The following is a 19582-nucleotide window of genomic DNA, read 5'->3' on the forward strand; positions in this document are numbered from 1 at the left end:
GAAAGAGCACTTGCACTTAATCGTTGCACTCTGTGGGTTTGGAGGTTGGTTCATATATGTGTGCGTCAGGGATGGGAAAAGCTCACAAAGTTACGATTTGAATATTAATACCCCCCCCCCACCCATCCACTTTAACATATGATTTAGTTTTTACTTAATAGCGAACGTGACATAATCAAACAAGCGAGCTAGCTGGCGACCATCATTGCTAACAGCTAACATTAGCGGACCAAGCTAGTAGGGATGGGTACAGAATCCGGTACTTTTAAGGGTATCGACCGAATCACGTCGGTACTACCGAGTACCGATTCACGTGAGATCCAGCGGTGCCACATAAAAAAGAAAAAAATTTATTATTTTTTTTTAACTCATTCACGGCCACTAGCTTTCGCCATCTGCACTGTTTGGCGCCAGCGTTAACCCTTTGGAGGCCAACCCCGAGATTTCTCTGGTTAACTCGCCATGCTCTGGGTGCCAATACCCAAGATATCTCGGGTTTTAATTGATATTTCTTTTATTAGCTATATCCATTAATTTTTCATCCATCCAGCCTGACGTTATCATTGGGAATGGGTCTGAGCTCGCAAAGAGCAAATACCGCCGCCTAACGTCTCCCGGATGGTATTGCACATCATTGGAATCCCTCTGGCTGGGGCTGTGTATCAATCTAAGAGGTCCGGTCCAGGTTTTACTTCTCGGGCATGCAGTATCGTTATAACACATTGACTGGGGACACTCGGAGCAGCGTGGATTATGTGTTTTGGATATATAACGTTGGATCAATAAACGCGATCAATATTTGGAATGGCGATCAGGAATTTGATTAATCTTTTTGCAGGACATCAGATGTGAGGTAAGGACTTTATGTTACGAATCTTGGGTTAATCAGATGTTCCTTTCACCGCCATCGGAGCCCGCCTGTGTGTGTGTGTGTATGTGTGAGGTTCGCGCCGACCAAAGTATGGAGAAGCGATTTTTCAGACCCCGCTTCTGTTCGCCCATGATGACACATATAATATCGATAATCTAGCGTTTATTTGAAAACGATTCATAAATCAAGCGACAAATGGCACGATTTCTAACGAAATACATTGAAGCTCGATTTGCTGGAGTTTACTGAGATGAGACAGAACGCTCTAGAAATATATTCATATTCATCACGGTATAAAACGGAAATGTATGAATGTATGTATGAAAGAATTATCTGTTTAGTGCATGTTGACTGGAAACAACTCATTGACGATCACGTGTTATTTAGATCTATTGCTATTATATTTGATATATTTTAAGCACTCGCAAATAAGTCCTATCCTACATTGGATAAAGCACTGGCACTGAAGGGCCATCAGCGCCCTCTTCTGTTGGCGCCGGAAGTGTTAATGACCGTTTTAGCGATGTTTTCAGACCCATCATGTGTTCTGTATTATAGCTATGGAGACAATAGTATGGCTCATTTTACAGGCATTGTTCATAGTCCATTACTGACTAATCAGCTAATTTCTACACACTGTAGTTTGTTACACGCTACAGTCGCTACACGCTAAACATCGCCCCATTTCCGGAATAATCCAGTCTTTTTCCATAGATCGCGAGATATGACACATTATATGCAATACGCCCAAATCGTTCTGGTTGATCCCCTGAAGCCCCAAAGACTCCCAAATCAAAGGTATATAGCATGTACATATGTGTCTTCACAAAATCATCAAGGGGGGGGTCGTTTTAACTCAAAACTGTGATCGTGTTTGTTGAGCATGTTTTACGTCAAGTAAAACACAGAACTGTGATCGTTACAAAAACATGTTTCAGGTTCGGTAAAATAGACATAGAATATACCTTACCTTAGCCAGAAGGTATTCCAAAAAGAATAATTCCAAGTGATCACATGGCCATCGCGATTACCAGTGTATATGTCTATACACATTTATATGGGAAATACTAGGGGTGGAACGGTTCACAAAATCTACGGTTCGGTTCGGTATACGTTTTTTATTAAAAAATAAATTTAACACTCCAAAAATACCATACATCAGCATAAGATATATAGCCTAAAAAGAATCCAACTTTTCAGTTATTCTCAAGGATGTAGTCATGCAAAAACTGAAAGAATGAAGCAGTTTGACATCAGGCACATCATTTTGACAGTGACCGGGTTAGAGCTAGGAGAGATTTTGGTACAGCAAGAGGGGAGGCATTGCTGATTTAAACATGCTTCTCATTTATTTGGTAAAAAAAAAGGTTTACAGCAGTTTGCCTTAAATAATGTTTGGCACACAAAGACCAAACTGACTGAAATATATAGGCAACATTTGTCAAAGTATTAACTTAGTGCAAACAAACCTTAAACCTTTCTATTTTTGTGGCCACATTATAGACAAAGGTCATCAACAAGTATGCATATGCTCAACCAGCACTAGACCTTCTTATCAAAAAGGGAAAGTCAGTTATTTAAAATCAATAAATCATGCGTACTAAATATATATTTACTTTTTAATTGCATAAAAACATTATGAAGTATTCTCTTATGCCGCTTTTTACTGAATGGTACCTAATCGACTCGACTCGCTTTTGCTTTTTGAGTGTCTTGGTAGCCGTATTTGAAGTGACATCACACAAGGAAGTAAATAGTCAACAGTAACACTGCGTTGGAAGGAGAAGCCCTGATGATATAATATAAACCAACAGCCAATGAATGTGAAGTTATCTTTGAACCTCTGTTGTCAAGCCTCGTCAATATACCCCCCCTTCCCCACTAATGGAACTGGTGTCATGGAGTCACTTCGCTGTGAGCGTTTCCACGGTTAGCTTGCAGCTAACGTAACGTTAGCCTAGCTTGCAGAAAACGTTATAACCGAACAATACACACATGGCCCGAACTGTGGAGGTCGTACCGAACGGTGTACGGTTCGAATGCGTACCGTTCCACCCCTAGGAAATACGCTTCAGGCAACAACATTTCGAGGCAATCACTGTTCCCTCAGGAGGAGCCCTTGCCAAAAAAAATAAAATAAGGAAAATGTGTATCCACACCAAGCCATTCCAGTTCAAAGGTAGGCGATACTGCCACCTGGTGATATTCGATCGTCATTGCAATTCCAACGTAGGTAGATGAATCATAGACACCTAGATGGCTCCGGCTGACCGTATAGAATGGGGATCACAGGAAAATATCAAAGGATCAAAACCGGAGTATACTCGGGTATGGCCGTGAAAGAGATAAGTCCGATGACGTCAGCGTTTCGCTTACCACGAAACCTATGAAGTGTGCCTCACGTCAATGTTCACACGCACAATAAACGCTTACCTAGGATTTGACTTGATTCAACAACAACAAAGCAGTCGGGGCAATGACGAGCCGAAAACGGTCGCAAGTGTGGTTACACTTTACAAAGCTAGATGCAGACAACGCTCGCTGCAATATTATATATATATTAACAAATTGTTCTAAATAAATAATAATCATAATAAAGAAGTTTGGACTCATTTTTTACAACCGGTATTGATTCACAGGTACCGGTATCGGTTCAAATGTGAACGGTACCCAACACTACAGGCTAGCGTATTTCCCGGGGGAAAAAGCATTCATTCTGAACGTTAAATCACGTAATGCTTGAAAATAAATGTGTGAGCTAAGTGAAACAACATGGCAAACATACAGTACAAAACTAGCTACAATGTAACATCTCCAGTCTTTCTTTTCTGTTCTCCCAGTTGTTGGCTAGCTAACAAGCTGTACCCAGCATGCCATTCAGCAGTGTAACAGTTAATAGGATCCTCTCTCAATACACTACACAGTGTAGGTGCCAGTAAAAACAAGGGAAAATATATTATTTTAGACAAAATGATATTCACATAAACGTTTAGATTTTTTTTATATAATTGAACGACTATTCAAATATTCAAAAATCGATGTCTGCTGTATGTTGTGGGTTCGGTGGTTGGTGTGTGTAGTGTACCTACATTCTTGCGCTCAATCGCTTCCTCAGTCACACAGTTGGATTTGTCATCCACACACTCAACCACTACACACTCTTATTATGTTATTATTACTTATTACTCTCACTGAGTAATTATTATGTATTACTCAGTGTGTGTCCTCTTGAGTACGCTTGTTTCTATTCTTATTATCGGTTTCTTTAACCCTCATTTGTCTATGGAGGATTTTGAGCATTTATGCTGATTTCCAGCGACACCCTCTGCTACACACGGACACAGTTGCACACATTGACTCATATGGGAGCAGCCCAATACAGCCATAGTATTCTACTGTTCCAGTGGAGCAGTAATAGAATAGAATAGAAATACTTAATTTATCCCGAGGGAAATTCAGCACTACAGATCGCTCACGGTAAACGGTAAACATTTAGGTAGTCAAAAACAAAAGTCACGAAATAAGAATAAAAATAAGAATAAAGAATAAAATACGGTTCGGGATATACATTCTGATATGTAAGGGACTAAAGGGACATTTTGGCACAGACTTTCACATTAACCCCACACGCTTACCCACAGTGACGAATGGAGAAATGGTGTCCATCAGTGCTTTATAAAGGAAGCTACTTGCTAAAATGACTGCAACAAAGAGAGAAGTGTACATTTACTTCAATGTCCGATGACATGGCTTTGAGGGCACAATACGATACGATAAGATATATTTTATTGTAGGAAATTTGTCTTGGACTCAGTTGATGACATATCGTCTTATCATGAAGCTGCTTCCATAGTAGTAATAATAAAAGCAAACCAGAAACCTATAAACAAAGCAACACATACTGTAGGACATCACAACCACAACGTATTGCCCATATTACAGAACCAGGGTGGGGAGTGGGATATTCAAACTCTCCTCCCCTGGTGGTTTTAATAACAAAAAAAAATATATATATATATATTTTAAGAGAAGAGGCTAATGTCCCAAACTGGATGCTGGGAAAATAAGGAAGGCACTTTGTCTAGCCACATAGACATGTTTATATGGCCGAATCACATTCTCACAAATGAGTAAAAAATGTTGGGTACCTTGCTCAAGGGTACTTAAAACTGCAGTTGTGGTGGAACGAGCGCTATCTGCTCCAACTGTCTTCTGATAATAGTTTGTTGTTCTATAGGCAGTATTTAGACTACTGCTCCTCCAACTGTCTTCTGATAATAGTTTGTTGTTGTTCTATAGGCAGTATTTAGACTACTGCTCCTCCAACTGTCTTCTCATATTAGTTTGTTGTTGTTCTATAGGCAGTATTTAGACTACTGCTCCTCCAACTGTCTTCTGATAATAGTTTGTTGTTGTTCTATAGGCAGTATTTAGACTACTGCTCCTCCAACTGTCTTCTGATATTAGTTTGTTGTTGTTCTATAGGCAGTATTTAGACTACTGCTCCTCCAACTGTCTTCTGATAATAGTTTGTTGTTGTTCTATAGGCAGTATTTAGACTACTGCTCCTCCAACTGTCTTCTGATAATAGTTTGTTGTTGTTCTATAGGCAGTATTTAGACTACTGCTCCTCCAACTGTCTTCTGATAATAGTTTGTTGTTGTTCTATAGGCAGTATTTAGACTACTGCTCCTCCAACTGTCTTCTGATAATAGTTTGTTGTTGTTCTATAGGCAGTATTTAGACTACTGCTCCTCCAACTGTCTTCTGATAATAGTTTGTTGTTGTTCTATAGGCAGTATTTAGACTACTGCTCCTCCAACTGTCTTCTGATAATAGTTTGTTGTTGTTCTATAGGCAGTATTTAGACTACTGCTCCTCCAACTGTCTTCTGATAATAGTTTGTTGTTGTTCTATAGGCAGTATTTAGACTACTGCTCCTCCAACTGTCTTCTCATATTAGTTTGTTGTTGTTCTATAGGCAGTATAAAGACAAAGAGGAGGAGAACCAGGGTGGATTCTTCTCAACCTTCACTAGTATGGTAAGAATTGGTTTTGCCTTTCTTCTCGACCAAAGGCTGCCTTTCTGTCATCTTCTACTAGTTACCTACAAAATAACTAGAGAAACCGGCCGTGGCTCCCTCCTCCCTCTCAACACGAGCTGAAACAGCCGTTTTGAAGGAAGGGTGCGGTGCGTTTACGACACAAGCCAAAATGCAAGCAACACGGCATGCGGCACAATACTTGTTTTATCTCGATTATCTTGTTTTCATGATTGAAATTAAATTGAAATTCGATTAATTGCCCAGCCCTAGTGTGTGGGGTAGTAAGAGAGACAGAGGGAGGAGGAGAGTGTGTGTGTGTTAGAATGAGAGAGAGAGAAAGAGAAGTGTGTTAGCAACATTCCCTCTCACATGCAATGGATATGTTCCGAGTCTTATGTGAAAAGTTTGCAAGCTAAATTAGATTTCGCCCAGACATGACTTGACTGCTGAGCCTGATTCAACATGGTTCACCGCCCGTGATGAACTACCCCTGGAGACACAAACTCCTATACAGATGCGTTAGGACTGATTATCTGTAGCAGTCGGGGCACGGTGTGTTTTCACTTACTGAGTGAAGCTCGACTCTAGATTCAAGGACTGACGTCTGACTCCACCTCCACCACGACAAAGCCACTGACTGTCGTGCTGTGAGCTCATAGTGCAATGCCTCTTCTCTCCACAGGTGGGCAACATGTTTATAGCGGATGCCGATGAGAAGCTTTCTGTACAGTAAGTACAAGGTTGGAGAACAACCACTCTTGAGTTCCTAAGTGGTAGATCGCTGATTTGTGATCAGTTGTCCACTACCATTTGGAGGGGTGAACTGAATTTAATTGTTTGTGAATTGTTCATACTCTGATCCACACTGTGTCAAACTCCTGGTATGTTTAAAACCTTTCCTCAACTGCTGCTTACTGCCAGCCAGCATAGTTAGTGCCTGGTGCTTCTTGGGAACACATTGTGTCAAATAGTGATGTCACACAATATTAACCGATTACACTATTAACTGTGATTAAATATGACATGGTTATTTAACAGCATTTCAGAAGCTATGATATTCTACTATCTTTTTTTTTGCCTTTTTTAGCTAGGTTCAGCTATAGAACTTAATTTTTTTAATTAACCTGTAACCTAAAACTAGGCCTAATTTGTCTTTTACCGGATAATAATTGCAATACCGTGATAATTATAATCTAATCTATAATCTTAATATCAAAATGTCATACTGTGACATCCCTAGTCCCGAGCCTTGTGAGCGATACCGTTCTCATTCCTACATGCTCCAATCAAAACAAATGTTTGACTATAACAGACTATAACCTCACACTATAACACACTATAACCTCACACTATAACACACTATAACCTCACACTATAACACACTATAACCTCACACTATAACACACTATAACCTCACACTATAACACACTATAACCTCACACTATAACACACTATAACCTCACACTATAACACACTATAACCTCACACTATAACACACTATAACCTCACACTATAACACACTATAACCTCACACTATAACACACTATAACCTCACTATAACACACTATAACCTCACACTATAACACACTATAACCTCACACTATAACACACTATAACCTCACATACTGCCCACATAGTGTCGGTAAACAAGCTATCCATCACCTCATTCCTTCTGCTGAATTATTTATACATACAGTAGTTACACTACGTATTCTGTGCTGTAAAATATTAAATGAAGGGCAAACATCGTTTCCATGTCTATTGCACCCCAAACTTGGAACCGAAAGCGCCCCTGGGATGTGAACTTGCCAAAAAACCCACATCCCGTTATAAACCTGCTGAAGTGTTTCATTGGCTCTGGATAAAATGCAAGCACGAAAAATATCTTAGCCGGCCCCTGACCTTTTGACCTTTTTTGTTCTACCACCAGGACCAACGAGGCCATTCTGTTGGCACTGTATGAAGCCGTGCACCTCAACCGCAATTTCATCACAGTTTTAGCACAGGTAAGATTCTGTTCTCTGGTTTCTGACCAGGTGTGTATTTGTATGTGTGTATAACCTTTTTAACGGATAAAAACATTGGATTTTAGTAGGCGTTGCCTGGTTAGAAGTAGTGTCCACCAACATTTTGTATAAAAGCGCTAAAGAGAAATAGCAGCTTTTTACCAGTTCTGCTTAAAAGGAACAAGCTAAGAAACACAAACCCTGTCATTCTTTTTGGAACGAAGCTTTGACGCTCAGAAGAATGGGAAGGTTGCTTGGCAACGAAAGACTTTACGAATAGATTCTCAGTAGGACTAGTCATCATTTGGTATATGTTAGGAGCACTCTCCAAAATAAAAATGTACACGACAAAATCTTTTCCTGTTGTGTAGACTTTGTTTTTGAGGTATGCCGACATCTTGACGTCCCCCTAAAAAGCCTCGTCTTTGGACACTTGTTCCATTTGACTCTTCTTTTGTCAGGGTTCGCACAAGGTCCTTGAAGTGCTTAACCTCTTAACAGGTGCCCCCAAAAGTGGCAATTTCTTTTACTTGAGGACTGCATACTTGTTTTGCAAACCAAAATACTATAAATTCGCCTTTAGTGCTAATGAAATAGAGTAACATAGGTCTGAACTTGAGTTGTAGAAAAACTTGTTACTCACATGTTCCTTTTAAAGTTAGAATCAGTTGATACTGGTACTATAACAACACAAGTCTTGAAATGGCGATAACGTTTTTGTCTCTGCGTCTGCAATGTTGTTACTCGCTCTGTCTGGGGCAATGTTATTATCGCTCTGGGTTGAAGTTATTACTCATGTAGCTCTGTTTCAAAATCTGCAGACTGCATCTTTAAATGGATACTTCATACAAAATTAAAATCCCTTTTCTCAGCTGGAAGTCTGTAATCCTGTCATAGTCTATTTTAGTCAAAATGTTGACATAACTGTCATTACTGTATATAATACATTAGGGCTGGGCGATATGGAAAAAAATCATATCGCGATAACGATATGATAATTTTATTTTATTTCTCGATATCGCTAATTATCGAATTGTTATAAGTATAAAAAAAATAAAAAAAAAAAATAAAAAAAACATTTTTTTTCTTTTTTTTTTAACAACAGATGTATATTTATTTTGCAGCAATTCTTTGTCATTGCCGCCATCTTTAGTGTTACATCCCCTCACACTCCAGTTCTCAGGCTGCAGCTGGTTTAAAAGCTAAAGTAAACCGGCTTCTCTGCTGGCTGTGGCTCCAGAGGAGTTGAACAGTTCTGGCTCTGCTAGTTTATTTTCGATCTTTTGGCGCTTTTTTGGTGGACAAACATGTGCACTGTGACTCGTGACTGGAGTCTAGTTCTGCTAGCACACATAGCCTACTGTGTACAGACGGTTTCAAAATGTATTTTAAATTAGAAAGCAAACAAAATAAATGGACAAGAGAAAAAGAAATCTGAATTTGGTCAGTATTGTCATTTGGACAAGCAAAGCCATTACTTTAAGTTGCAGGCAAGAAAGACAAGTCTGTCCACTGTCTCTGGTTTTAAAACTGCCCTGTTGCAGGTAAAAAGAAAAAAAAAAAAAAAAAACGATTTTTCGATTTTTTTTTATTTCGATATTCGATATCGATTATTAAAATATATCGCGATATTTATCGTTATCGTTATATCGCCCAGCCCTATAATACATTTATTATGTTTGTCTCCCTCCTGTGCTTCATGTCTCCCTAAATGTGATGATGCCTGCACATCAAGAGATGTGGTAGTTCTGACCCCCTGCTGTAGTCTCTGCTGACACTCTCCCTCTGCTCCACCCTCCTCTCTCTCTCCTGCCCTGTATGCCAGCTGGCAAACCAAACACGACTGAATCTTTTTAAAATGCCAAAGGAGGCAAAAGGACAACTAAAGCCTGGGCATACAGTGAGTTCTAAATAACTTTGTTTGAAAGTGAGCTAATCGCTAATTTTGCTCCCGTCAACAGAGCCACCCGGAGATGGATATAACGACGGCCTCGCTCACCACCCCCACTCCGACCACACCCACCACGCCGCTGGGCACAACCCCACCCTCCATGGACAGTGAGTCCTGTGATTGGTTGATAATGTTCTGGTTGTGTCAGTTTAGTGCAGTGGTTTTCTTTTATTTCTTCAGGGACCTACATTTTCAGAATACATTTAGTTAGGACCCAACATTTAGGTGTAGGCTAATAAAATACAGTATATTCTGCATTCAGACTGCTAAACTACTAGCTTACAGCGTTTCATTCAGACTGCTAAACTACTAACTAGCCTATAGCATTTAATTCAGACTGCTAAACTACTAGCTTACAGCATTTAATTCAGACTGCTAAAGTACTAGCCTACAGCGTTTCATTCAGACTGCTAAACTACTAGCTTACAGCATTTCATTCAGACTGCTAAACTACTAAGCCTACAGTATTTAATTCAGACTGCTAAAGTACTAGACTATAGCATTTCATTCAGACTGCTAAACTACTAGCCTACAGCATTTCATTCAGACTGCTAAACTATTAGCTTACAGCGTTTCATTCAGACTGCTCAACTACAAAGCCTACAGCATTTCATTAAGGCCATGGTTACACTGGGGAAAAACAGCAACGTTGTATTTTCGAATGATTACGTTTGCATGTCCAATTTAAAAGGAAACGCCGTTTTGGCAGGAAAACGCGTTTTCCTAGCGGCAACGCTGAAAGGGTGTTTTCGTTTTGGAAACTCGTCGACAACAGTGCCATTGTAATTTGCGCGATACGGAGCCGTTCTTGCCCAACGCACATGCGCAGTAGTAAACACCGACGCCAAATTCTCCCCTGGCTGGACCTATACAGGATATCAGCTGCGTCCTCCTCAGATTGCCTGTAGCTGCGGCTAAACTAAGATCATGTGTTGTCAAGTTATTGTTATAAGGAACCCAGTCCAAAGTACAACAGTCTGCATCCCCTTAACAATTGTTTGTATTGAGCCGTATTGTATTGTACCCATTCTGCAATCTGTTAAATAACGTTTTCATCCATTCATTACTAGGTTAATGTACGATAGCCACAATGCTATACTGTTATAATGGCATATCCCAATTACGTTAGCACGTAAGCTAACAAAATCGGCGATCTTTTTGTGAGACTAAACTCCGGTCTTGGTGGTCAATTGTGTTGATGTTAGTTTTGTTTAATCAACAAATCATCAACAAATGAGGCAGAACACCGTTTTTGTTTATTGCACTTTGTTTCTTGCTGAAAAATAAATGCTATGTTGCTAAAATGGCTCATGCGAGGTATTAAAGATGATGGCTTTCTGAGATTTTGAGCAGGATGTGGAGTGACTCGTTCAACCTTTCTGATTGGTTGAAAATGGCCTTCATGTTTGAACTACATCGCCACCTACTGCTTTGGCATTGTACTATATGTATATACATCACTCGGTGGTCAGGAGACAAAACGACGTCTAACTTGCCTGCCATTACGTAGCGTTCTGAAAAACGAAACTGAAACAAATAGTTTTGGCCCTAATGTAACCGCAGCCTCACCCCCCCCCCCTCTCGCCCCAGGACCCCAACGTGAGACATTCACATAATACCTTATTCAGTACTCAATTTCCAAAGTCATATGCGTTCTTTTAGCTTTTCCACCACAGCCAACCAGACCGCGATATTGGCTTCATTAACACCTATGACACGTGCAGTGGAAATCTCCAAATAAATAACATCAAGATAGGTGAGAATCCATACCTTCGAACATAACTTATCTGGTTGTATCCAGCGTGAGGCAATAAACTTTTTGGCAGCCGTAAGGCCAGCCAAAATGAGTCTCTTTACATGTACAGAGGTCGGCAATTGAGAAACATCATTTAACAATAATACAGAAGGCAAGGTCGGTATGGTCAAAGAGAAAATCTCTGATAGCTGAGAGGTAACATTTTCCCAGAAGATCTCAACAGGAGGGCACTCCCAGTACATATGCATATATGTTCCAATGGCACCGTTTGGACACAAGGTACATCGAGAGTCAGGTCTGAGACTGAATCTGTTGGTGATCTGGGTTGCGTGATGATAGCCTAATATTTTCCCAGACTGCATCCCAATCAAAATCTTTATCCAACTCAGGGATCTGTATTCCAGATCAAGATGTTTAAATTAGCCATAGTCCAACCAGGTTGCAGTATGACTGAACGTGATTCCCTTGAAGTAGAGCACCACAACATATACACATCCCCACGCTAAGGTCCTGTTGGGCGAGAGCAAACGCATAATAGAGCGAGCCAAAATAAATGAAAAACAAAAATCCCCGTATCCCCCCCTCCCCTCCCCCCTCCCCCCCATCAAATATCTTGTCCGATGTCGATCAAACACCATTTGGCACTGCGACCGGGTCACAGCAACCACAACCACATTACGTAACTTAACCATTCTAACCAAAATTGTATAATGTAACGATTTAGAAATAGGGGAACCCCCCATCGTTCAACAGAGAGAATAAATCTATATAGAGCTCAGTGCATAGAACATTATGCAGACGATAAAAGCACATGAAACACAGTTCGTCCGACCTGAACCTGAGTAAAGTGAAGTACTCATAACACATGTCGAAATAATACCACTGTGGTAATAAACCCTGAGCATTACCGTGCTGCCATCGTTGAGGTAATGCAGTGTACTGCTGTGATAAGAAAGACAGTTAAAAGCACGCAGTATCCGCAGCGTTAGGAGAGTCTTGATCTGCCACCCGCAGACAGTTCGTTGCAAGGGGGTCACCCCCCTTGGTTGAACGGTTCATAAGCACATACAGTCTGTTTGAGTGAAAATTGTGATATTCATTTCGCCCGGTCAGAGCCGGATAAAGATAACAAATATACGTAACAATCTCCGCGCAGTTCAATGCATAGTTCGAGTGTCGGATGATAAAAAAGGCAAGAGATAAAGAATAAAGAAAAAACCAATAAGAGTAAAGGACGTCTGAATTACCTTTCAAATAGTCAGTAATCATGCTCGTGACTGAGACAATACCGTATAGAGAAGTCAAGTATTACCGTTCTGAGGACTGAGAAAACTGCGGTCGGCCGTGCTTACAACAGTGCTAGCTTGGATAGCTAGCCGGTGTGCTAACAGCTCTCGTGCACCAGAGCCGTTAGCTTGGTTAGCTAGTATGCTAGCAGCCCACATGTGGAGCCCGCTCCACTCTTCAGGGCCGCTAGCTTGGATAGCTAGCATGCTAGCAGGCCACGCGTGAAGCCAGCCTCAGGTACCTGCTCCGGCCTCTCACTCCCCGTCGCTCGGAGTCTGCTCCACCGGGCCCGGTCTGTTCCTCTCAGCCGGAATGACTGTTTTGCTTTTCCGAATGAAGTCCTCCGCCTCGGATGGTGACTTGAATAGACGGTTGCACGACACCTCTCCCCGTCCCGTCTTTACTTTCAGCATTGCCGGGAACAGTAGGTATACCTCCACCGCCCTCTCCCGTGCTAGATCCATGGCCCCGGCAAAAGCTATGTGGCGCCTCGCTGTGTAGTCACTGAAGTCAGCGGCGAATCTCGGGGTACGGCCATTCACCACCGGAGGATTCAGCCTGGCCTCTTTCAAAATATGCTGTCTTGTCTGGAACCTCAGGCAGCAGAAGATGAATGTGCGAGGGTTTGTACGCTCGCTCCTCATCAGGGTAGCGGGTCTGAAGATCCTGTGAGCTCTCTCAATCTCGGGGCGGGCTAGCTTCGGGAACCATTTCGGTATAATTTCCTCGAGGAACTTAATCGGCTCGTCCTCCTCCACTTCATCGGGTAGCCCGTATATTCTAACATTGCATCTCCTGCCACGGTCCTCCAGATCTGCCGATTTCATCTCACAAGCTCGTAGTTTGTCCTTCAAGTACGATATCTCCGTGGCGTTGGTATCAGCCACCTCCACGACTGCGGATAGACCTTCCTCCGCCATGGCTAACCGTGTGTCTATGCTGGCTACCGTCTCCTGCAGCGCATCCACTCTGCCGGTTAGCTTAGCCACGATAGTGTCTATTTCCTCACGGAATATCGACCTAATGAGTTCCTTATCCACGGCGTTCAGGGTTCCCATCCTGGTCTGCGTCTGTTTAGACATGATTCTAACGTCAACTAAATTAAATGGTATACAATTTTTAAACGTAATCAAGGTTAATGTGGCATGGTTGCTGAGCTCCGCAAAATCAGCCAGCCATGTGTTGCTGATCGGAACCGGAAGTCTCAGCATCAGATTATTTGTAACATAATGGAGATGAACACTGTTTGGGGCTAAATGCACTTAAGTTGTCATTTTTTTTTTTATATATTTTTTGGCGTTTTATCGCTTTATTTATTCTACTGGGCAGTCCAGTAGAGAGAGACAGAGGAGGAATGGGAGACAGAGTGGGGGGAAGACATTCGGCAAATAACGACGGGTTCGGGAGTCGAACCCGGGTCGGCCGTGTCGCGGCTGAGCGCGCTATGTGGTTCGCCACTGGGGCGCCCTTAAGTTGTCCTTTAACACATTCTGTGCCAACATTTTAAAAAGTCGTTATTAGGTGCTAACGGTTGAGTGCCAAAAACGTAAAAAGTCGTTTTTTTGGATTGTTTGATCTTTTTACTTTGATCCCCGCTCTACAGATTTGCCCAGAGCGATCTGCATAATTTTCGACCATCCTCACACATTAGAACTGCAATGCCGATTGACTCTCACCAGGTGGCGGTATCGTCCGTGTCTGAACTGCGATGGCTCACACTCTAACTTTAATTTCTGCTTGGCCAGTGGCCACTCCTCCTACTGGGACATAGATTCACATTGATCGCCTAGAAATTCCGTCGCCTAAGCGTATTTGACCATCGAAACGTGTATAGACACTGGTAATCGCGATGGCGATGCGATCACTTGGAATTATTCTTCTTGGAATACCTTCTGGCTAAGGTAAGGTACATTCTATATCTATTTTACCGAATCTGAAACGTGTTTTTGAAACGATCACAGTTCTGTGTTTCACCGGATTAATGTCATGTGTTCCGTTCTACTGATGTGAGCAGGGATTGAGGCAGGAGAAGGAGGGAGGTATAGCGACGTCATCTTTTATCCATGAGACGAGCTGTAGACTTTCAGAGAGCACAGATTTATTTATTATTTTACATGGACCGGCCTGCTTGTCTTTAGCAAGGCATGGGAAAGTAGCGGGACAAAGACTTTTAGTAATGTTAAAGGTGAATTAATGGACTTCTAGTGATGCAGAGTGTTCGCTCGAATAAACACCACCTCCTCCCCTCGCCGTGGGGGTTGAACCGTCCGCACTTCGACTCTCCATATAAACAGCCTTTTTCCCTTGTCGTCCTCCTACGACAACATACCAACAATCGTACCAATACACGCATACAGTAAATACACATGTTGTATAAAGAGAATCATCAAAGTGTATAGGAGCAATAAGAGACTACATTTTCTTTTGTTGAGGGAAAAGGAATCTGCAAAGTACAGAATAAAAAGAAAACATTTGATGCATGTTACTTTATACTTTTTTTGGTGCAATGCATGTTGTTGTTCGCTGAGGTTTTCAAAGCGCTGGATGCGCCTCCCTGGGGGGTGCGAGAGTGGTTCAAAGGGGAAATATATGTTTTCATGAGTGAGACGGAACGCACACTTCCAAGATTTCATAGTTGAAAAGACATTCATTCTGTAACTAAATGAAAATTAAAAGCATCATTTTCTCACTTGTATTGTTGAGAATAACAGTGCGTGATGCCAGTTTACCTTGGCTTTGACTCAAGTTTGTTTGGATGGAATTCTATGCATTTTCAGCATTAAACATCTTTTGCCTATAATTATACAAACTCATGATGCACCAATGGATGTACCAACCTTTAAAAAGCACAGTTGGTATCAGTCTGGTTTTATTTTTACAGCTGATATTTGGGCCAATTGTAGAATTGTCATTTTTGTGACCTTTTATAGAGGTAGAGGGTAGCTTAATGTACTTGCCAAGAGAACAAAAGAATAACAATGACAAATAGATTTCAGTTAATGTCTCCTTTTAATTTGACTTTATTAAGTTGCGGTCAGCAGCTCTATAGGTCACTCTGTCGGTCGGTCAGTTTGTCGGTCGGTCCACAAAATTCCCCACCCTCTTACCGGCGGTTTGCACCCTAGAATTTCACCCTTGCATGGAGGTCAATTGTGTGCGTTTGTGTGTTCATGCCAATTGGCTAAAAGGGGGCCTGACTGACAATAGGAGTCGATTATCGCAAAAAGTGTATAACTTCCAACTAGATTCACAGACTTGCACAAGATTTTTGTGGAAAGGTTGGTTATGACCCAAAGGGCTAATGAGCTAAACCTGTTTTACAATAGGTTTGATACAGCGGCCCCGGCTAGTCTGAGAAGTTGGAGGTGATGCAGGTAGAGGCCCCCCTGGTGTCCTGGGTTGTGGACTATCTGACGGGCAGACCACAGTACGTGCGCCTACGGAGCTGTGTGTCAGACAGATTGGTCAGCAACACCGGGGCCCCGCAGGGGACAGTCCTCTCTCCCTTCCTCTTCACCGTCTACACCAACGACTTCCACTATCGGTCAGAGTCCTGCCACCTTCAGAAGTTTTCTGATGACTCTGCGATAGTGGGATGTATAAAGGACGGTGACGAGAGGGAATACCGGGAACTGGTAGTGGACTTCGTCACATGGTGCGGTAAAAACCACCTGCAGCTAAATGTGGCGAAGACCAGGGAACTGGTGGTGGAGCTGGGGAGGAGGAGGAGTGCTGTGACCCCCGTTTCCATCAGGGGAGTCGATGTGGACATGGTGGAGGAGTACAAATACCTCGGTGTGCACATCGACAACAAACTGAGCATGTCAAAACACGCAGAGGCACTGTACAAGAAGGGCCAGAGCCGACTCTACTTCCTCAGAAGGCTGAGATCCTTCAATGTCTGTACAAGGATGTTGAGGATGTTCTATGAGTCGGTGGTGGCGGGTGCCTTCTTGTACGCTGTGACCTGCTGGGGCAGCGGACTGAGAGCAGGGAACACAAACAGGCTAGATAAGCTGGTCAGGAAGGCCAGTAGCGTGGTTGGGGTGGAGCTGGACTCCCTAGCGAGGGTGGCGGAGAGGACGAGCCTTGCTAAGCTCCAGGCCATCAGGGAAAACCCCTCCCACCCACTACACACAGACTTGGCTGACAGGAGGAGCATGTTCAGTGCTTACACTACCTAAATGCAGCACTGAACGGCACAGGAAGTCCTTCATTCCAACAGCCATCAGACTATACAATGCATTACTGTGCCTCACTGCATCACTGAGCACAGAGTGACAGTTACCATCTTCCTGGACTCTTACTCTTGAAACAGCAGTGTGCAATATTACACCTACTGTAGACCTCAGTATACTTTTACTGTATTATTTACTGTATATTTTATTCCATTTTTATTCTATTTTATTCTACTCTTATCTTTTTTTATCCACTTTTTCTCCTTATTTTCTATTTTTCTCCCATCCCAATTTCGCCTCGCCAATTCTCCCTTCAATTCTCCCCTCCCCTGTCTCGAACGTTGCTAGACTATGTCTCCCACTGGTCGGCTGCAGTGAGGACCAAGCCTTGCATCACGTGTCCCCTCCGGTACACGAGGAGGCAGCTGTCGCATCTTTTCACCTGAACAGCACGATCTCTCAGTGGCGAGGAGTAGCGCATGGGAGGCTCACGCTGCCCCCGATACTTCCTGATTCTGCTGTACAGGCGCACCAACCGACCTGTAGGAGTCGCTGTCCACAACGTCCAATCCCCACCCAACGGCTTTCCCACCCTCTAATACTGCCAATTGTATTAGTATGAACGACCAGCCAAGCCGGTAGCAACGGTGAGAGCTGGGCTCGAACCCAGCATCTCCTGCGTTAGTGGCGAGCGCCTTGCCCACTGCGCCACTTAGCCGCCCTATTCTACTCTTATCTTAGGCAATTTGATTGTTTTGTTATTCTTATTCGTGACCTGTTCTGTCTAAATGTTTAATGTTGAGCGATTTGCAGTGTCAAATTTCCCTTTGGATAATACAAGTATTTCTATTCTATTCTAAAGGACAGCTGGTTAACTGTTCATGGCAATTAGCAAAAAGTGTGTGTGTGTGTGTGTGTGTGAATTGCATGCACATACACTGTCGCAGGGTTTCTTGCAAGGAGTGTTGTAACACTCATAATACCACTTCATTATCTGAGGATAGGCATGTGTCAAACAATTGGTATTGGGATTTGATTTGATTTTGATTTGATTTGATTTTGATTTGACTTGATTTTTTTTCTTCTTTTTTCTATTTTTTTTTTCCTTTTTTCCCCGATTTTTCTCCCATCCCACCCTTCCTGGTTGTTGCGTACTTTCCCCTACTGTTGGTCCGGGAGACCGGAGACTGTCACATGCTTTCCTCCGACGCATGTGCAGCCTGGGGCAGGCCAACCTGGCCGCGCAGGTTCTCAACAGGGAGAGTGTAGCGTGTGGGAGGCCACACTATCTCTCCTTAGTTCCAACCCTTGCTGAGCAGGCGCCCCGACCGAACTGTAGGGGTCGCTGTCCACAACGCCCAGGACCCACCCTTCAGCTTTCCCACCCCCTGATACAGCCAATTGTATCAGTGTGAGAGGCCAGCCAAGCTGATAGCAACGCCGGGAGCTGGATTCGAACAGGCGAATCCAGTGTCTCCCGGTGTTGGTGACGAACGTAATCTCCGTGCGCCACCTGCCCCCCCGATTTGACTTGATTTGATTTTATTACGGATCCCCATTAGCTGGTGCCATAGCAACCAGCTAGTCTTCCTGGGGTCCACACACAAAAAACATACAAAAAACAATTATTATTGCAAAACAAAATTATTAAAAGTCAGTACTCACTAACAATTAAGATGGCTAAAATTACATGCAAGCACAGAAACAGAAAACAACAAAAACAATACAAAATACTTTACAGTGTTAAATACAATTTAAGATTATTTTTAAAAGTGAATCTACTGTAAATGCAGCAGAGGTTTTGAGGCAGGTTATTCCAAAGAGTTAATGCTCTAAAAATAAAATATCTCCTTAAAGCGTTGTTTTTTGGACCTGGCAAATCAAGCTGCCCACTACTGGAACCTCTAGTGTAATGCTCATGCACAGTATTACTAAAAACAATCTGTTTATGTATAATATTAAAAACAGGAGTTTTACTGCTCATGACCAACTTGAACAGCACAAGTATATAAAAGACAATCTATTTTCAACGTTAAGCCAAGAGAGGCGGGCATGCATACTGCTCACATTAGACCTTAGTGTTATTAGACCTGTTCTGGACCACCTGGAGCTTCCTGAGGTCACCACTGGCAGCAGATGACCACATCGCAGAGCAATAGTCAAGATGACATAAAACTAAACTTAACTAAACCTACTGACATAAAAGGGGACGGGCAACAAAAGAAGTACATTTCCTGGAAATACCAATTGCTCTTCCCATTTTCAAAACAATATAATTAATATGCTGAGACCAAGACAGAGTGCAATCCAGCATCACTCCAAGGAGTTTAGTACTTTCAACTTGTTGAACTGCCGAATTACACAAGTTTAAATGAAGCTCTGGATTTGTAGATAACCTGTGCCTTGTTCCCAGCACAATACATTTAGTCTTGGAGATATTAAGGACAAGTCTATTACATACTACCACCTAGTCATGCACAACTTTAAG

The 19582-nt window shown here is 42.4% G+C and overlaps 1 protein-coding gene across 1 annotated transcript in view; it reads left to right on the forward strand.

The window, feature by feature from the left end:
* armh3 (armadillo like helical domain containing 3) overlaps positions 1-19582 on the forward strand; it is an 88962-nt gene that overhangs the window by 11903 nt on the left and 57477 nt on the right. Inside the window, exons 11-14 of the mRNA XM_084317867.1 lie at positions 5853-5913; positions 6599-6645; positions 7847-7922; positions 9884-9980. Coding sequence (XP_084173993.1) covers positions 5853-5913; positions 6599-6645; positions 7847-7922; positions 9884-9980 — 281 coding nt within the window. The remainder of the gene's footprint in view (positions 1-5852; positions 5914-6598; positions 6646-7846; positions 7923-9883; positions 9981-19582) is intronic.

Source organism: Notolepis coatsorum, assembly GCF_963971535.1.
Source record: "Notolepis coatsorum genome assembly, chromosome: 7".
Lineage (NCBI taxonomy): Eukaryota > Metazoa > Chordata > Actinopteri > Aulopiformes > Paralepididae > Notolepis > Notolepis coatsorum.